The sequence below is a fragment of the Danio rerio genome, chromosome 2 (assembly GCF_049306965.1).
Source record: "Danio rerio strain Tuebingen ecotype United States chromosome 2, GRCz12tu, whole genome shotgun sequence".
NCBI lineage: Eukaryota > Metazoa > Chordata > Actinopteri > Cypriniformes > Danionidae > Danio > Danio rerio.
In genome coordinates this window covers 18,670,182-18,687,928 of record NC_133177.1, presented here as the reverse complement: position 1 = coordinate 18,687,928, position 17,747 = coordinate 18,670,182, and the positions used below count along the sequence as shown (strand labels likewise).

General features: G+C 34.8%; 1 protein-coding gene across 12 annotated transcripts in view; it reads left to right on the top strand.

Moving 5' to 3' along the window:
* Nucleotides 1-17,747, top strand: part of arhgef4 (Rho guanine nucleotide exchange factor (GEF) 4) — a 160,668-nt gene that overhangs the window by 39,472 nt on the left and 103,449 nt on the right. For 4 of the 12 annotated variants that reach the window (XM_073924392.1, XM_073924389.1, XM_073924385.1 and 1 more), the window contains exon 1: nucleotides 16,333-16,505. The exons of the other annotated variants lie outside the window; for them this stretch is intronic. In XM_073924392.1, the coding sequence (XP_073780493.1) occupies nucleotides 16,467-16,505 (39 nt within the window). In that variant the 5' untranslated portion in view covers nucleotides 16,333-16,466. Of the gene's footprint in view, nucleotides 1-16,332; nucleotides 16,506-17,747 lie in introns of those variants that run through there. 12 annotated transcript variants of the gene reach the window in all.

Genomic DNA, 17,747 nt, shown 5'->3' with positions numbered 1-17,747 from the left:
TCTGTCTAGAACAAATCGTAGGCCATTCTATTGCAAACACACAGATACATTTATCATATATATATATATATATATATATATATATATATATATATATATATATATATATATATATATAAAACAGAGACTGAAAGGAGAGAACAAAGGAAGCACAGCCTGCTTAAAATATTGATGCTTTTCATAGATTCCTTCTTCTTGCCAAATTCCAAAGCCACCTGTTGAACAAAAATCTATTCTTATCAGACTGCACTTCTGTGAATCTAAAACTAGCCTTTTTGGTCAGCCATATAGTGCTCTAAATCATGTATACTGTATTGATCTTATTCTTCACATAATAGTGGGCACAGCCATTGAAACATTGTTAACTCGAGACTTCAGGTCTCATTCACTTTCATGGATTTTGAGCACACTTCATTGTAGAGCAAGTAGTTTTCTGCCCTTATTTATTCTTGGTCATTTCCCCCACAGATAACAGAATCAGATATTCTAAAACAACCACAGAAAAGAGCCTATGTCAATAAGATTAACTATAAGGCAAAACCATAAAGTTTTTGAAAGATTTGATCAAAGTGCCTATCAATAAAGGCAGCACCAAATCCCCCTTCTCGCAATTGAGATGAAATTTCAAGCAGAGTGATGCTATTTAAACATTTTATATTATTTATTGGCTCTATGGCCTAACATCTGAGAAACAGCACTACACATGAATATAAAACCTTTAAAAGCTATCGTAATAGAGTGAAGGAACTATGATGTCACTTTGTAGGCTAATCGGCTGCTAGCATAAAACTGGTTCCCTCGTGAAAATCCCTATAGGATTTTCCCATAGGGTTTTCGTATAGGGTTTTCGGTTTACGTTTTGTTCAGCCGGATAATTGTCAAACGAAAATACAACTTTGAGCACTTTTGGATCTTAAATGCAAACGCAAGACTTGAAAAGCTAACATTAGGCTATAAACGGACTACAGTGCCCTAGGGCGCTCGTCAGTGACGTTAGCCCCACCCTGCTACAGACAACTTATCAAGCTTATTTTTAGAAATAATGTCCATGACAAAGAGTTATTCTCTCTGTTTATTATATTATAATCCACGCTATATATTATAAACAAATAAATACGCAAACACACATAGACCTTTGTGCCTTTTGGACCGTTTTTACGTGGGAAATATCTGTTTTGCTTTGCGGTTGATCTAAACGTTTTGAAAATGTGTATAAATTTGCCTAAATAGTATTATTATGAGACATATTTAAATAAGTGTATCGCTGCGTGCACACAGCCCGCTTACCTTAAACAGACGACAGAAATGAGGCGTGAGGAGGAACAAGTCTATCAAATGCCTGCAAGGTCCATCTTGGACACAGAACAACATTCAATATTCCTTTTTCGCCACGAAGTACAGCGAAAAGCAGCTCATACAGTCACATCTGCTGAACGTTTTATGGAGGAGTGTAAATACTGCAGTTAAATGTGTTCAGATGAAGAAAAAAAGACGAGAAATCACTTGATTACGTTAAAATGACAGTTAACATGCATGTATTTTTACACATTTATTCACACGTTTGCATTACTAAGAGCAGGAAAGAAACAGGCTGCTGCACTGGTGAGCAGTATCTTCATAATATTGTTTAATTAAAATGAATGATCAACCAATCTTGACAGCCTTTACATGTGAAGGAATTATCTACACACAATCTGAATTCTCAATTAGAAAAACACAAAAAACTATAAAATACTATTCATGAAAACACCTAAATAACAGACTAATCCAAACGCCCAACACAAGTGAGCTGCGCTCCTGACCAGATTAGCTCGATGACGTATAATGTCCCCGACGCCGCCTGTAGTCCCATTTAGCAACTTGATAGCAACTGTCTTTTTAAAGAAGCATAATCGATTTAAAAGTTGAAGAGTGTGCTGCAACTGATGTTTTTTATGTTGTAGAACAAAACGTGAAAGTATCTTGAGTTGGTGTTAGCCACGGACCTTATTTAAGCGATTTTACTGAAACCCCATTCAAAAAACCCATTTACTTTGGGACGAGGGAACTGGAAGTGCTAAAATGCTAACTCGCTTCCGGGTTTTTGCATACAAATTGACGTCATAGTTCCTCTACTCTATAGACCAATTACCATGTTTGTAAACATTTAGTATGTGCGCGCAGAGAGGTGGCAGAAAGCAACCGGGAGCCCTAGCATTTACAGCGAGGGAATGACATCAGATGCAGTGCAGAGTTTGTTGTTGTCTTAGAAATAAGATAAATTACTTACATATTATATATATTATTTACATAATGCTTACAGCATATTATAACAGCTCGTCACCCAGTGACAAGCACAGTGATTCAGCAAAATTAACGTTAAAGTGAGCGGCGTTTATCTGACAGCTCCATTTGCGATAGCACCCTCTCGAAAAAGCTCCAAGTGATTTTACAAGAGAGAAGTTAAAGGTCTACAGGTCTTTGGATGCCAACAATGTTGTTCTTTGAGGTCATGTGCAATAAATAATGCTCCATGATGATCAGATTCAAGAGCTAAACACAGAGATTCCGCCTAGCCAAAGACAAGGAAACAAAACGGAGCTAACGATATACAAGCCCTGGGTAATTTATCACCAACACGCAAAACAACTGCATTCTGACAGTGAACTTCACCTGTACGGCAGAGTATGTGAACCTACACATAAAGGTAAAGTTGGTTTTATATTCGCACATTCAGACTTTCTCCTTAATAATATAATTTCATAAAAATATTATTTGCAAACTCTAAATAGCGTAATATTAGAAACAACCAATGACTATCAAAGTACAACATTGTTCACAGTCAAATAAACAGTGTCAATGTTGTTTTCAAGTCACACTTGCAGGTTATTTCAGACCGAATATTCAAAGTGCCGTGGTAAACAATATAGGGAGTGTCACAAGTTGTCACTGAATGAATGTGTGAATATAAAACAAAGTTTACCTTAATAAACTTTCTCGTTTCATTCTTAGCATTCAGTGTCAGCAGTTTAATTAACCATATGTAACTGTTTTTGCTGAAACCATTTCTGCAATCAAAAACGAGTGATGGGTAGGATTCAGCCTAGCGTGAACTGACCTGATATGACATGAGAACTGCAGAGTCCAGCATTTCTAATTAGCTCCTCACTTCATTCAGCTCCCATTTAGCCAAAGACCTCTGCAGTTGGTATTAAAGCAGTGTGTGGTGTATGGTAAAAGTTAAGTTTTCCATTTTTGGACTCGAATTCGGCATCCTACCGCAAAACACGACATCTTTCCCATTGTAGTCTGTCTGTTTTTTGCAACCGGGGACCCGTGTGACGTCATGTGTGACGTAGGTTGGTAATTGGTCTATAACCTTTAGTAATAGTAATTATGTATAATTCAGTGAGTACACTGTTTTTATTTTATAGTTTCCTACACTTTAATAATAATAGTAATAATATTACCTATTATTTAGCCACCTTCAAAGCACTCAAGGACACCTTATCGCAAGCACACACTGTAAAAAATGGCCGTGATTTCAACGGTAAAAACTGTAAAAATGCTACGGTAAAAATCCGTAACCTGGTTATTAGAAATGAGTTATTAAAAGTATTACTTTTAGAAATGTGTTGAAAAGAATTTTCTCTTAGTTAAACAGGAATTGGGGGAAAAATAAACAGGGGGGCTAATAATTTAGGGGGGCTAATAATTCCGACTTCAACTGTATGTGTGTGTATATATAGGGCTAACATTGATAATGCTACCATTAAATTATACATATACAAGCAGACCAATAAAAAATTAACCAGTTCAAATATGATTAAAAAATATTAAAGGTTCATTAAGCATTTTTTTTTTGTCAAAAAACATTGACATTTGAAAACACCAAAACAAACATGCCCATAAACCCAACAGGACTATGTGACTTTTTTCTTTTTTCTGCTATCATGCAAGACAGTTCTGATTGGCTGTGAGTATGTTTTGGGACTCCACTGACATCATGGTCAAAAGCAGTGTTGGGGTAATGCATTACAAGGAATGTGAGTTACATAATACTATTACTTTTCTAAGTAACGAGCAAAGTAACACATCACTTTTAAAAATTAAATTAAGTAATAATATTTGAGTTTCTTTTAAAAAATGTTTCTCATTATTTTGAAAAGGATTTTACTGAACTAATAAGACAAAAATGAAAAAAATACAAAAGAACCAAACACATTGCTTTAAACTTTTATTAATCTGTATATGCGGCAATCATAGCCTCAGGAAGTTCTCAGAAGGTAACATTACTATAATCTTTTTTTGTATAAAATGAAGGTGTAGGTTATACAGTATGTCAATAATTGCAGAGTTCTTCTATTTAAAAAAATACCCTGCAAGTTAGAAATATCAAGCCTTCGACTGGTATGAAAGAGTAACGCAAAGGCATCACGTACCATTAAAAATAACTAAGTAACGCAACTAGTTACTTTTTTGGGGAGTAACTCAATATTGTAATGCATCTCTTTCAAAAGTAACTTTCCCCAACACTGGTCAAAAGTGTTCTTCAAATATTGTGCTGATAAACAGTGCATCTCTTATAGCCAGCATCTCGACTGACCTATCAAGACCTTAAACGATTTAAAAGACCCATATCCCTTACTCAACCCAACATTTTTGTTTTAAATCCAGAAATATTAGGTTGACATGCAAGCGTGATTCGGGCCAGACAGATCTATAAGTGTAATATATCTTTAACATGTGATTGAGAGCTCAGTGTCGATCTTCCAAGCAGCCCCTGTGTTTTATGGTGAATGATTCATCTTCAGAACGCCCGCCATTTTCCTCACAGTTTCAAAAACGCAGCGATTTCACAAGCTCTGCGACTGACAGGTTCTTGACATCGCTGGCCTTCGCTTCTCTAAACAGTTGGAAGTAATAAGCCAAAGCAATTCAGTCTCTGAGAGTTGATGCTGTAAAGGTGGGAGAGGAAGCTCCTCTGAGAAGAACACTCCATAGGAGGCCTTAGATTTGACCCTGGAGCCGCTGTTGCCTGGACAGCACTTTGTAAAAATGCACCAACAACTTAATTGTGTGTGTGCTTAAGTTGCCATAGGCAGAGTGTTGCATTGTTCCTGCTCCTTTCTCACGCTCTGTGTCCTGGGAGGTGCTCTTGTCATGGGTTGGGTTAAAGTCTGGCCGCTGGGATTGACATGGACTCTCCAAATTCACAGATCGGGAACTACCACTATAATCTTCATTCACCTACACAGATCCCTTGGAGTAATATCATCTGAGGTCATATTACATGCTACAGCACTCCCTGCAGTGCTTGATCCTGATTGGTTGATTTGTTGTATTATGGCTGTTGAAAAGGGATGTAATGGTACACTCATGTCATGACTTTCCACAATACCGAACTCACGGAATGACAATTTCAGGATATTTTAGGCCAGCATACAGTAAAGAAAATTATCCATTATTATTATTATTATTATTATTATTATTATTATTATTAGTAGTAGTAGTAGTAGTTGTAGTAGTTGTAGTATTAGTATTAGTACTTGTAGTAGTAGTAGTAGTAGTAATATTGTATTATTAGTATTAGTTGGAGTATTATTATTAGTAGTAGTAGTAGTAGTAGTAGTATTGTTAGTTGGAGTGGTGGTGGTAGTAGTAGTAATAGTAGTATTAGTAGTAATATTAGTACTTGTAGTATTATTAGTATTATTAATAGTAGTATTAAAGTAGTACTGTTAGTCGCAGTATTAGCAGTAGTAGTAGTATTAGTACTTGTAGTAGTAGTAATATTAGTATTAGTATTAGTAGGAGTATTATTATTATTAGTAGTAGTATTAGTATCAGTGGTAGTAATATCAGTATCGGTGGTAGTAGCAGTGGTATTAGTAGTAGTAGTAATAGTAGTAGTAGAGGTAGTAGAGATAGTAGTAGTAGTAGTAGTAGTAGTTATTGTTGTTGTTGTTGCTTCTGTTGTTGTTGTTAGGTGTAAAATACAATGCAAAATTTGCTATGGACTTGAGGTTGTAGATCTGAATAGACTTCAGTTATACCAGAAAACAATTATTCATATTATATAAAAATTAATTATTAAAAAATTACAAATATTCACATTGGGCAGAAATTGAATTGGTGCATTATTAACACTTTTCCTTATAGGCAAAACCAAGCAGGACTTTAAAAAACACATTTGTTTTGTTACGGTTTCAGAGTTCTGAGGTTAAAACCTGTTAATCCCCCATTCTGTAAGTAGAGGACTGAATGGAATAGTTGGGTCGTGCAGACTAGTGTTCAGTAGCTTGAGAAGCTAAGCAGACTGGCCTATTTTACAGTCCATTTAGAGCACATCTATATATGAAAAGCAATGATATTGATTGTTGATTGTGAAAGGGTTTCCAGCTGTAGTTTTTATTCCAATAAGATCATGCTGAGCTTCACTCTTTTTAATTAAACAATGATTTTGAGTTAATCCAACTTGACAATTGGCGATTGTTAAAAAAAAAAAAAGTAGTCAAACCTTTAATTTATGCCTTAAAGTTATAGTTCGCTCAAAAATTAAAATGATGTCATAATTAACTCCTTTCTTGTCACAAACCTGTTTGAGTTTTTGTTTTCATCTGTTGAACAGACAAGAAGAAAGCTGAAAACAACCATTGACTTCCATTGTAAGAAAAAAAAAAAAAAAACTTTAGAAAACAGTAGCTCCCAAAGTCGGGGCCACGGGGGCTGGGAACATGCAAATAAAAAGCCATCAGCCTTTTGATTTTTTTCCCTTGGATTGCGACTCCTGGGGTCTCTAAGTTATAATAATAATATCAATAGTAATATTTCATATGAATAGCCTCAGTTGCAGCAGATTGATTTTACGGCACCGTGGTAAACTTTGACACCATTACAGCACTCACATACAATTCAAAAATGTTTTTAAAAAGATTACAAAATCATACACTACTTAACATTGAGGACGAATCCAAAATTAAACCAAGAATAGACTTGTGGCGTGTCCAATGTTCTCATTAGATGAGGTAAATATTACATTAAACAAATTAATAAAAAATGCTTACAAAAATATCATTGTTAGACGGTTGCTCTTTTTTGTTTTGTCGTTATGTTTGTGTTTATATAGGCTTATTGGTATTTGTGCAGTGTGTGTGGTTGTATGTGTGTGTGTGTGTGTGTGTGTTTATAACCACCTCTGAGGAGAGTGTAAATGTTATTTTGGGGGTCGTGGGCTCAAAAGTTTGGGAACCCCTCCTATAGAAGACAATGGGTACTTTTCAGGTGTGTTCAGTGGAAAAAAAAAGAAACTCCTAAAGGTTTGGAACCATTTATGGGTGAGTGCAAATAGTGATTAATATTTTATTTTTGGTGAACTATCCCTTAAAATGAGCCAGTGTTGATTTAATAATTATAATAATAATATTAACAATAATAATTCTTTACATTTATATAGCGCTTTTCTGGATACTCAAAGTACTTTACACATTGACAGGAATCTCCTCATACCACCAGATTTGGTTGGGATTATTGAAAAACAAAAGAAACAAGTTGTACCATTTTAAAATTAAAATCAGTCTGTAGACGACTTGTCTGCAAGTTTAACAAAGATAGGAGAAAGTGTTTTATAAAAAAAAAAAAAATTAACAACTGCATTTCATTTAAAAAAAGGGTTGGTTTCTGATAAGAAGCGGCATAGACAAAACATTTAGATTTGGTGGAGTTCAGCTGATTAAACAGCTGAACATGCTTTCAAACAGGCTCTCCTAAACAGGTTGTTTTGATATTTTTTTTAAAAGAAAGAGCTGACTTATTTAGATCAAATAGCAGCATGTAAACAGTGTCTCCCAATTGAGAGCATGTGATCCAGCTGATGAGCTGTCACTGCGTGTGTCTGACACACACAAGGTCTGAAGATTGTTTTAAACGTGTGCAATGTCAAGGTTTTGTGACCCTGAATATACTAAAGGGTACATACAGGGTGTTTAAGTCACATACTCTTTTCAAATGTCTAGCAGGTGGAACTGGAGTGTGAATGACTGAGGTTTTTAGGTCAGAATATATGAACCTGGCCAGCTTTTGTCAGGCTTGTGATACATCAACATTAGAGTCTAATCAAGATAGCACCTTATTTATTTTAGGAAATAGAATGAAAATGAGACTGAGAGGTTTGTTAGTACAGAACAATTATCAGAATTGACTGCTGTACTGTTCAGATGATGAAACACCTTTCAGAAAAACAAAAAGTTCGGACAAAAACTATTTTAAAGGTTGAGAGCTTTGAGGAAAAACCCATTGTAAAGACTATGGGCTCTATTTTGACGATCCATGCACAAAGTGCAAAGCACAGGGCGCAAACGCATTAAGGGCATGTCAGAATCCACTTTTGCTAATAAAAGGATGGAAAAATGTGGCGCATGGTCTAAAAGGGTTGAGTTTATTTTCTTAATGAGTTATAGGTGTTTTGAGAATAAACCAATCAGTCTCATCTCCCATTCCCTTTAAGAGCCAGCTGTGTCGCACCATAGCACATTTGCTATTGACATGATGTAAAGTAAGTGTAAGTGGAAAAACTGAGGATTTCACTAGCAAGAAAACAGTTAAACAGAGCATCTACAGTGTAAGAATGAGAGATAAGCCTCCTCATTATCTACTTTCACTTTCGCTCTCGTGGATAGGGAAACGTGTTGTACGCACAGACATCAATTAGCCTATAAATAATTAATTTAGTTTGTTAAGCGCAAAGATTTGTTTTAAAACTATTTCTAAATTCAGTTCTAATTTCCAGCAAACGAATGAATGAACAATAATAACGAAGTGTGTTCAAAAACCTGAGTTATATCCTAAAACACATGCTGTGCCCCATATGGTCTAAAACCTGACAGGTGGACAAACCTAAGCTTGTTTTTATTAAAACAAATATACATACGCATATAATAAATAATATTGCTAATAATAATAACATTATACAAAAGCAAATTGTCATGAATAAACTGAGAAAGACCCCCGAAATGAAGAAGTCATGAAAGTATGGTTTTTATAATTATGTAGGCTAGAAAATAATGTTTTGTAATATTTTAATCCTTTATATTTATATCCTATTTGCTATATATCCTTATGATATGATATGATATATATATATATATATATATATATATATATATATATATATATATATATATATATATATATATATCCTTAATGATTTAATTTTTGTATTGCTCTACATCTTGTGTGTTTTAAGCAATGTGTAAGCGAGTTGCACAACTAACATGCTCTGCACAGGACAATAGACCGGCTTTGTTCTGGTCTAATGAAAAATCTATTGTAGTTTCTCAAAATAGCAACGCGCCAGCAATGCGCCTCAACACACCTCCCTTTTTAGACCAGAATGCCTATGGGCGCACATATGAGCGCAAATGCATTTGCTATTTAAACAATTTGATGCAAAATGTCAAAACAACTCTTGCACCAAGCTGAAACTAGCAAACAGCAATTGCGACGCGCCTTGCGCCACATTGCGCCAGGGGTATGATAGGGCCCAAGATGTGTTCCAGTTTGAATACTTAACTGAATATGCTCTGTTCTGTTTATTGTTTACAGTAAATGTAAATAGTGCAAGTAGTGTGTTCATAAGGAAAAATGTGCCGTATAAATAATCAGATCAGACACTTATTTATCCTAAATTTTAGGATATGTTTATAGCAATATACAGAACAGAAATAAATCTGCTTTAGAATATGTTAGCATATGTTCAAATAATATGTTAATATGTCTTAAAAAAGAGTTTTTTTTCTGTAGCATGTCCAAAATTATGGGATATTACATAAATGTAATATGATATATTTTACTTTAGAATTGCCCTGACCTTGTCCTTGTATTTATTTTTTGTGGCAATTAATATTCCTTGACCCATTGTTTTGTGATAATGCTTTAGAATTGTTTTATGAAACATATTCACAGCTTTTAATTTTTTTATGTTATTTGTTTCTTGAATGTTTTTTCTATAATGTAAAGCACTTTGGTGATTTGTTTTTCAATTTTTGCTACAGTATTACTGTGCTACTGTAAATTAATTTGTATATATTATTTATAGTTAAAAACGTAAATGAACTATACTTTATTAATAAATAGAAAATAAGTTTAATTATAGTTCATAAACTGAATAGTTATGAACATATTTCTTTAATATAATGGTAAGTAGATAATAAGTGCCTATTTGCTATGCTATCTATAGTTAACATGAATGAATTATTTTTTTACCACATTTATTAATGTTACATAAAACTTTGGAGCCTAAAAAATGTTTAAATACTGAGATGAACTATGACTAAACTAAACTGTTGAAGAAATGTGTGTCGTTCACAATTTACTTATTGTGTAGCGTTAATGCATTAGATCGTCCAAGAATATAAATTCTGTCATCATTTACTCACACTAAACTAGCTCTAAACATGTTTGAAGTTTCTTACTTCTGTTGAACACAAATGAAGATATCTTGAAGAAAGCTGAAAACCTGTTACCATTGACTTCCATAGTATTTGTTTTCTTACTATGGAATTCGGTTACAGAATTTCGTCTTTCATCAAAGTATATTATATGTTCAACAGAAGAAAGAAACTCAAAAAAGGTTTATATCCACTTGAGGGTGAATAGTGATTACGTTTTCATTTGTGTGGAACAACTAATAGTGCTTACAGCAAAATAAACGACTGAATAACTACACTACCTGACAAAAGCCTTGTCATCGATCCCAGCTGTTAGAGCAAGTAATAATAACTTGACTTCTAGTTAATCATTTGGAGAAGGGGCAGAAGGTAGATTTTTACGATGAATCATCTGTTGAACTGCATCACAATCATCACAAATACTGCAGAAACCCTACTGGAACCCAGATGGACCCAAGATTCTGACAGATATCAGTCAAGTTTGGAGAAGGAAAAATCATGGTTTGGGGTTACGGGGGGTGTGTGGGAGACCTGAGATCTGCAAAGTGGATGGCAACATCAACAGCCTGAGTTTCAAGACGTTTGTGTTGCCCATTACATTACAAACCACAGGAGAGGGCAAATTCTTCAGCAGGATAGCGCTCCTTCTCATACTTCAGCCTTCACATCAAAGTTCCTGAAAGCAAAGAAGGTCAAGGTGCTCCAGGACTGGCCAGCCCAGTCACCAGATATGAATATTATTGAGCATGTATGGGGTAAGATAAAGAAGGAGGCATTGACGATGAATCCAAAGAATCTTGATAAACTCTGGGAGTCCTGCAAGAACGCTTTCTTTGCCATTCCAAAGAAATTCCAAAGCAAAGTCAGACCTTACTGTCCTACTTAAATAAATAAAAGTAAAGCAAGATCATATTTTGGTTTGTTAAAATTATTATTTATTGTTCCTAAAACTTGGATCGGCGACAAGACTTTTGTCAGGTAGTGTATATAAACACATCTAACTCGAAAAAATGAAAAGCTTATTAGACATTAATATTTTTTTAGTTAGCAGGAGTTCAACATTAAGCCTTCAAATTTCCTCAAGTAGCTAAAAGCAGTCCTTGCATAGCTTCTAGATATTTTGACCCTACAGCTTCCGTTTAGGACTCTGTGTGATCACACATACACTCACTGAGGTCTCTGTGTACATCCCACTACAAGTGTGTTTTCTTCACTGCCTTTGTGTCTATTGCTGTGCTGAGTTGTCAGAATGGTTGTGTGAGGCCGCTGTTAGCGATCCGCTCTCCGACTGCTTTTGTAATTATAATGCATTTTGTGTCGATTCCCGGCATTCTCCCTTCCCACTCCTTTTGTCTCTGGGAAAGCCTCTTGACAGAGTTCATATCCATTATGAGAATATCATCGTCCACTCACAAAGCTTCCCGTCGTCTCACTCATGCTGTGGAAATCTTCATCTAGTGAAGTGCGCAAAATCGAGGAATGGACGCTTTCCTTTTTTCCGTCATGCAGCCGCTTTGTTCACAATGGCCTCATTCAGGAAAAGGCCTTCGACTAAACAGTGTCAAACTAAATTAGAGCGAGAGAAGTGTGAGGGAGAAAGATAGACGGGCACCGGTCACTACAACTGCTGGTCTGTCGCCAAATACCCTGTCCGACCGTCTAAACCACCCAGAGTGAGCTGACAGGCTGAATAGCCCTGAGGGAGGCTGTTTTTTTACCCTGAGAACAGCCCAATGTGCAGGCAGAGGCCCGGAAGACGGGCTTGAGGAGTTCAGCTGAATTAACCGTTGTTGTGGGCAGCAGGCGGTGATTTGTGGTCACAGCAGACTGCGAATGAAGCCAAAAAGGTGCAGACAAAACAGTGAATAAAATGCGGTCATTGTTAGATTACAATAGCTGATCTTGTGTGTGTGTGTGTGTGTGTGTGTGTGTGTGTGTGTGTGTGTGTGTGTGTGTGTGTGTGTGTGTGTGTGTGTGTGTGTGTGTGTGTGTGTGTGTGTGTGTGTGTGTGTGTGTGTGTGTGCGTGTGTGTGTGTGTGTAAAGTAGTTAAACCATAGAATGTAAAAAAAAAGATCAACAGTGACTAATGAGGATTTTTAAGGTCTAGTTAGAAGTTGTCAGTCTTTTTAGGTCAGAGTTTTCATGTGCATTGTTGAAAAAACTAATTGTTGTTGAAATAATGTTCACTCAGACAGTAATTTTATAAGTTATTTCAAAAAAGATTGTTTAAAGGGAAAGTTCACCCAATAATTTACGTCATCACTATTCACTCTCCCTCAAGTGGTTTTAAACCTTTATGAGTTTCTTTCTTCTGTTGAACACAAAAGAAGATACTTTGAAGAAAGCTGAAAACTTGTTACTATTAATTTCCATAGTAGGAAAAACAAATATCATTGAGGTCAATGATTGTCAGTTTCCAGGTTTCTTCATCTTGTTTTGAAACTCAGAAAGCTTCTTAAACAAGTAAAGGGTGGGCCCTCAGCAGTCTTTGTCTTTAGGTATGATTGTGGCTAAAAGGCTTTTGCTCCGGCATTGGAAGCCATCTTCATCTCCTACATTAGAAATGTGGATTGCAGACATGACTTTGGTGATACTGATTGAAAGACTGAGATTTCTAAAGACTCATTCTTTTGAAAAAATTTTCAGTGTTTGGGGTTTATTTCTTAACTATCTGGATGAGCAAACCAGCCACTCAACCTCTGAGGATTCTCCAGAGACTTAATTTACTTATTTTACATTTAATTATTTATTTTTACTTCTTTATTCTATTTTCTGTTGTCACTTGCTAAACTATGTTGTCATTATTATTTGTTCAATGACTCATTGTGTGGGATTTGTCCGAGACAGTGTTGTGTGTGTTTGTATGTGTGTGTACATGTGTGCGTTTCTTTGTGGTTGTTCTTGAAAAATCCAATAAAATATAATTATAAAACGAGTAAAGGGTGAGTAAATGATGATTATTTTGGGTGAACTATCCGTTTAAAAATGTTTTTTTTTTTCTAGTGAGAAACACTCCAGTAATTTAACGTATTTATTTTATACCAGTGCGGCTGTATCGAATGAAATGCTCACAGCTTCTGGTATTTCGGGCAGATTAAAAAATAAATAAATAAATGATGCTATGATATCAGATAAACTCATAACAGTATAAAGTTTCCATTGCAGTGAATCTGGTAGTCTGGTAGTGATATATTTCCAGATCTATACAGCAGAGGGCGCTCTGTGTCAAGAACTTGTACACCATTCTAAAGCTTGACAAGTGAACTGACAAATTAGAACTGTTTATGCCATTATCATTCAAACATACTGTAAATGTTTTGTAGAAGTAACTTGTCATTCTGCAATTGCTGTGTTTTTATTATACCTAAAGTGTGTTTTCCTTATACATTGAATTTACTTTGTAGTAAAATATATGTTTTAATATTTGGATTTCAACATGTTAACACTGAAATTATGTGAAAACCATTGACACTAAAATTAATCTAATACTTTATGCATTGATGGGGCTAAAATTCAGCAGTTTGGGTCAATAGGTATTCAATAATTGGTCAATAAGTTTATGTTATTTGTCTTTTGACTCCTCAAGGATGAAATGATGAATTCAATCCATCATTAATAGCAATGAAACAATTAAAGTATAAAGTAAAAATGTTTTTATTTCGAAAAATCAAATATTGGAGTTAAAATGTTCCATGGTTTCCATAAAAATATGTAGCTATTTTCAACACTGATAATGATAAAACATATATTTGTATATTAAATCATCATATTAGAATTATATGATCAGATTCTAGTAAAATTAAAGCATCTTATTTTTATTTTTAACCACAATGCAGAATATATATATATATATATATATATATATATATATATATATATATATATATATATATATGTGTGTGTGTGTGTGTGTGTGTGTGTGTGTGTGTGTGTGTGTGTGTGTGTGTGTGTGTGTGTGTGTGTGTGTGTGTGTGTCTGTGTGTGTGTGTTAGTTAGTTAGTTAGTTAGTTAGTTAGTTAGTTAGTTAGTTAGTGATTAACACATAATGTGCCCTATTAAAGTTGTCCAAGCTTAATATAGGAAAGCTATTGTCTGATTTGAATGAAATTTGGCCCTGTTTCCACCTGCTGTTACCATGAGTTATATCATAGATTTGGTCAGCAAACACACAGAATCAATTTCACTTGTCTGTAAACATGTTTCCTAAAAAACACTTCATTCAAAATTCTTTCATCTTATTTTGTGGCAGTTTACATCAACTTTGCAAGAGCACCCATTTATTAACCAAACAAATGTATGTGGGCTATACCGAACTTGAAAGCAAGCGAATGAATAATATGAATGAATAAAGGATGGCAACACAACCCTGACTGTAATCTGTGTGTATTGGTGCAACTCAAAGCAAAACTGTATGAATACCTTTCTAACAACAAGAATAATAATTAAATATTTGGTCAGTATAAGCAAAAAGTAGGTATTTTGTGACTTTTTTTTAACACATTTGAACTCATTTAAATAGACTCAACCAATGACATTACACTGTAAAAAAAAAAAAAAAAGCTGGGGTGCCAGTAAAAAATGTAAATAACGGCCATTAAATTACAGAATATACTGCAAAATAAGAGACGTTAAATTACAGAAATTTACTTAAATTTAAATTTCTGGTAAATTTCTGTAATTCACCCTCTGTTATTTTATAGTAAATTTCTGTGATTTAGGGGCCGTTATTTTACGGTTTATTTCCCGCTCCCCAGCTGCCGGAAATAAACCGTAAAATAACAGATTTTTTTTACAGTGTATTTTATTCAGGACTACACTCAAAAATGATGCTTGTTCAGACTACTTATTTAAAATGAGCTGCAATAACACAATTCTTTTTAAGGACAAGTTAGTTGTTTATGGTTGATCCACTTAAATTAGTTAAGTTAACTTTGTTGCGAAAACATGAATAAATTGTGTCGAACCCTACACTGTAAAACCCAAAAAGTTAACACAACTCAAACCGTTTGAGGAAACCAATTGCAACAAATCATTTGAGTTAAAAACTAATCTATATGAGCTTACTGCAGTTAAGTTGAAGTAATGAGGTTTTTAATGAACTCGTAACCTTCATCACTGAGTTCAAAACTCTTTTCAAATGAGTAGAATTTACTCTTAATCAATTTTGAGTTCACTACACTCTTTTCATTTGAGGAATTGACTGTTGGATTGTACAGTGTACATTTTTTTACAGTGAATCTGTTGGTCAACCAATAAAAAAAGTTGAATTTGCAAAAGAGCTGTTATTTTAGCAGTTCATTTCGCTGTCTGTTGTACTTTCCTATAAACCGACAGATTTAACCAGCTAAACTTTAATATTTAAAAAAGAAAAAAAAAAAACAGTCTTGTCCTCAAGGGTTAAACCTCCTCCACAGCACGTGTCCCACCGCTATCATAAACACCAGGCCTCTGGAAAGAGCGTGTGCCCACTTGACTGCACACTCTCACCTCACACTCATCACGTTTATATAAATCTAAGGCTCCACAGGTAGCGTTGCTGAGCGGGAAGTGCAAGATTAAAGCATTAGCTCAGACACTTGGGCGTTCCACAGACTTTCGCCCAACAATATGAACAAATAAAGTAAAATGACCTCATGCTTTTCCACCCACAACACCCTTTTTTGTCCACCGCAGCCTCACGCTAGTCTGTTAAACACTCATCATTCAGTCTATCAAGATGTTGAAGTGAAATGGTTAAAGGATTCTCTGGCTCACGCTGTTGTTTTTACATAGCTGAGGTGAACAGAGGAACGCTCATTCTCAGGGAACTTGAACCAATGGCATGGCTTGACAGGTTCATTCTCTCTCTCTCTCTTTCTCTCTCTCTCTTTCTCTCTCTCTCTCTCCGGTTGTGCGATGAGTCTTAAAGCGCTCCTAAATAGCAACAAGTAAGCATGCGGCCGGAGAAACTCTCAGTGGGACATGAGGATAGAAAGAGAGGGGGTTAGAGAGGGGGAGTGAAAGACGATTGAAGGCGTCCCCTCCTCAGCACACTCACAATGTTGAGTGCTATATACTTCCTACGAAGCTTCTTTAAGGTAAGGGCGCTTCAGCCGCTTTTCATAGCCTTGTGTTTGTCATGGGCTGTTGGGACAGATTAACATCAAGCTGTCATGGTGGCTAGTTTTGGCTATCGGTTCTTTTTCGTGTGTGTTTGAAGCTGCGCTTAATAGGTTATCTTGTAACCTGGCTTCTTGGAATAGAGGACGAGTTCACTGGAACATTTTTGAAATGTTTGCTTTGGTGAAAGAAATGTCAGGAGTTTTGAGGTGGAAATGGCTGTAGCTGATCATGGTGTCAGAATCTGTTTTTTTTTAATGAGCTTTGATTTTTAATTTTGATGACACTTCCATTCATTAGCATTAGTTAAATACTTTAGTAAACATGGACCAACAATGAAAAGTACTTTATAATTATTAATTAATCAACTTTAAATCGGATGTCTCTGTAATTGTTTTTGTTTTTATGTTGCAATATGAGATGGGATTAGGATGGTGTAAGGACAGGTTTAGAGGTATAGGTGGTGTTAAAGGTTGATTAAGTGGTAAGATTTGAGTCAACAGTGTAATTATGCATGTACTGTAACTACAGTGATTCGTTACTTGTGTAATAACATGCGTATATCTTTGTAATATGTATACATATAAAGAAATAAGCAAAATATGCAAAAAATATCCAAAAATCTGTGTGCTTTGTGATTCATGGATTTTTCTATCCTCCACCAACCTTTGATGTTGTAAAGTCTAAAAAAGTGACTTTTATTGACATTTTTAAAAGTTGTAAGTTATTTATATATTGTTTCTTTATACATTTACATTTATATATTATTAAGTTATTAATATATTGTCTGGGTTGCAATTGCAACTTGCCATAAAAAACATTGTAATAAAGTATAATATATTGTTCAAATTACTAACATTAATAAAAGTCACTTTAAGCAGCAGTTGAATTTTCGACACTTGACAAAGCAGAGATCAATGTCCCATAATGCAATTCATAATCACAAATAAACCGAAAACATTTGTGAATCACAGAGTATGGAAACTGTTTATTATTGGATTTTGTACTGTATGTGCATTAATTAAATAAAAAGTGTTAAATCTAATAACTTGGTACTTTTAAAGGCACTTAAATACAAACGTAGTCTCATTCATTATTCTCAATTAATGTAAATATACTAATGAGCAATTCCAGTGTTATGGATGCGACTTTTGCAATTCAAAACATAAAAGTAAATGTTAACATTATTGAAACATCTGGATTTCAAAAACAACTACTCA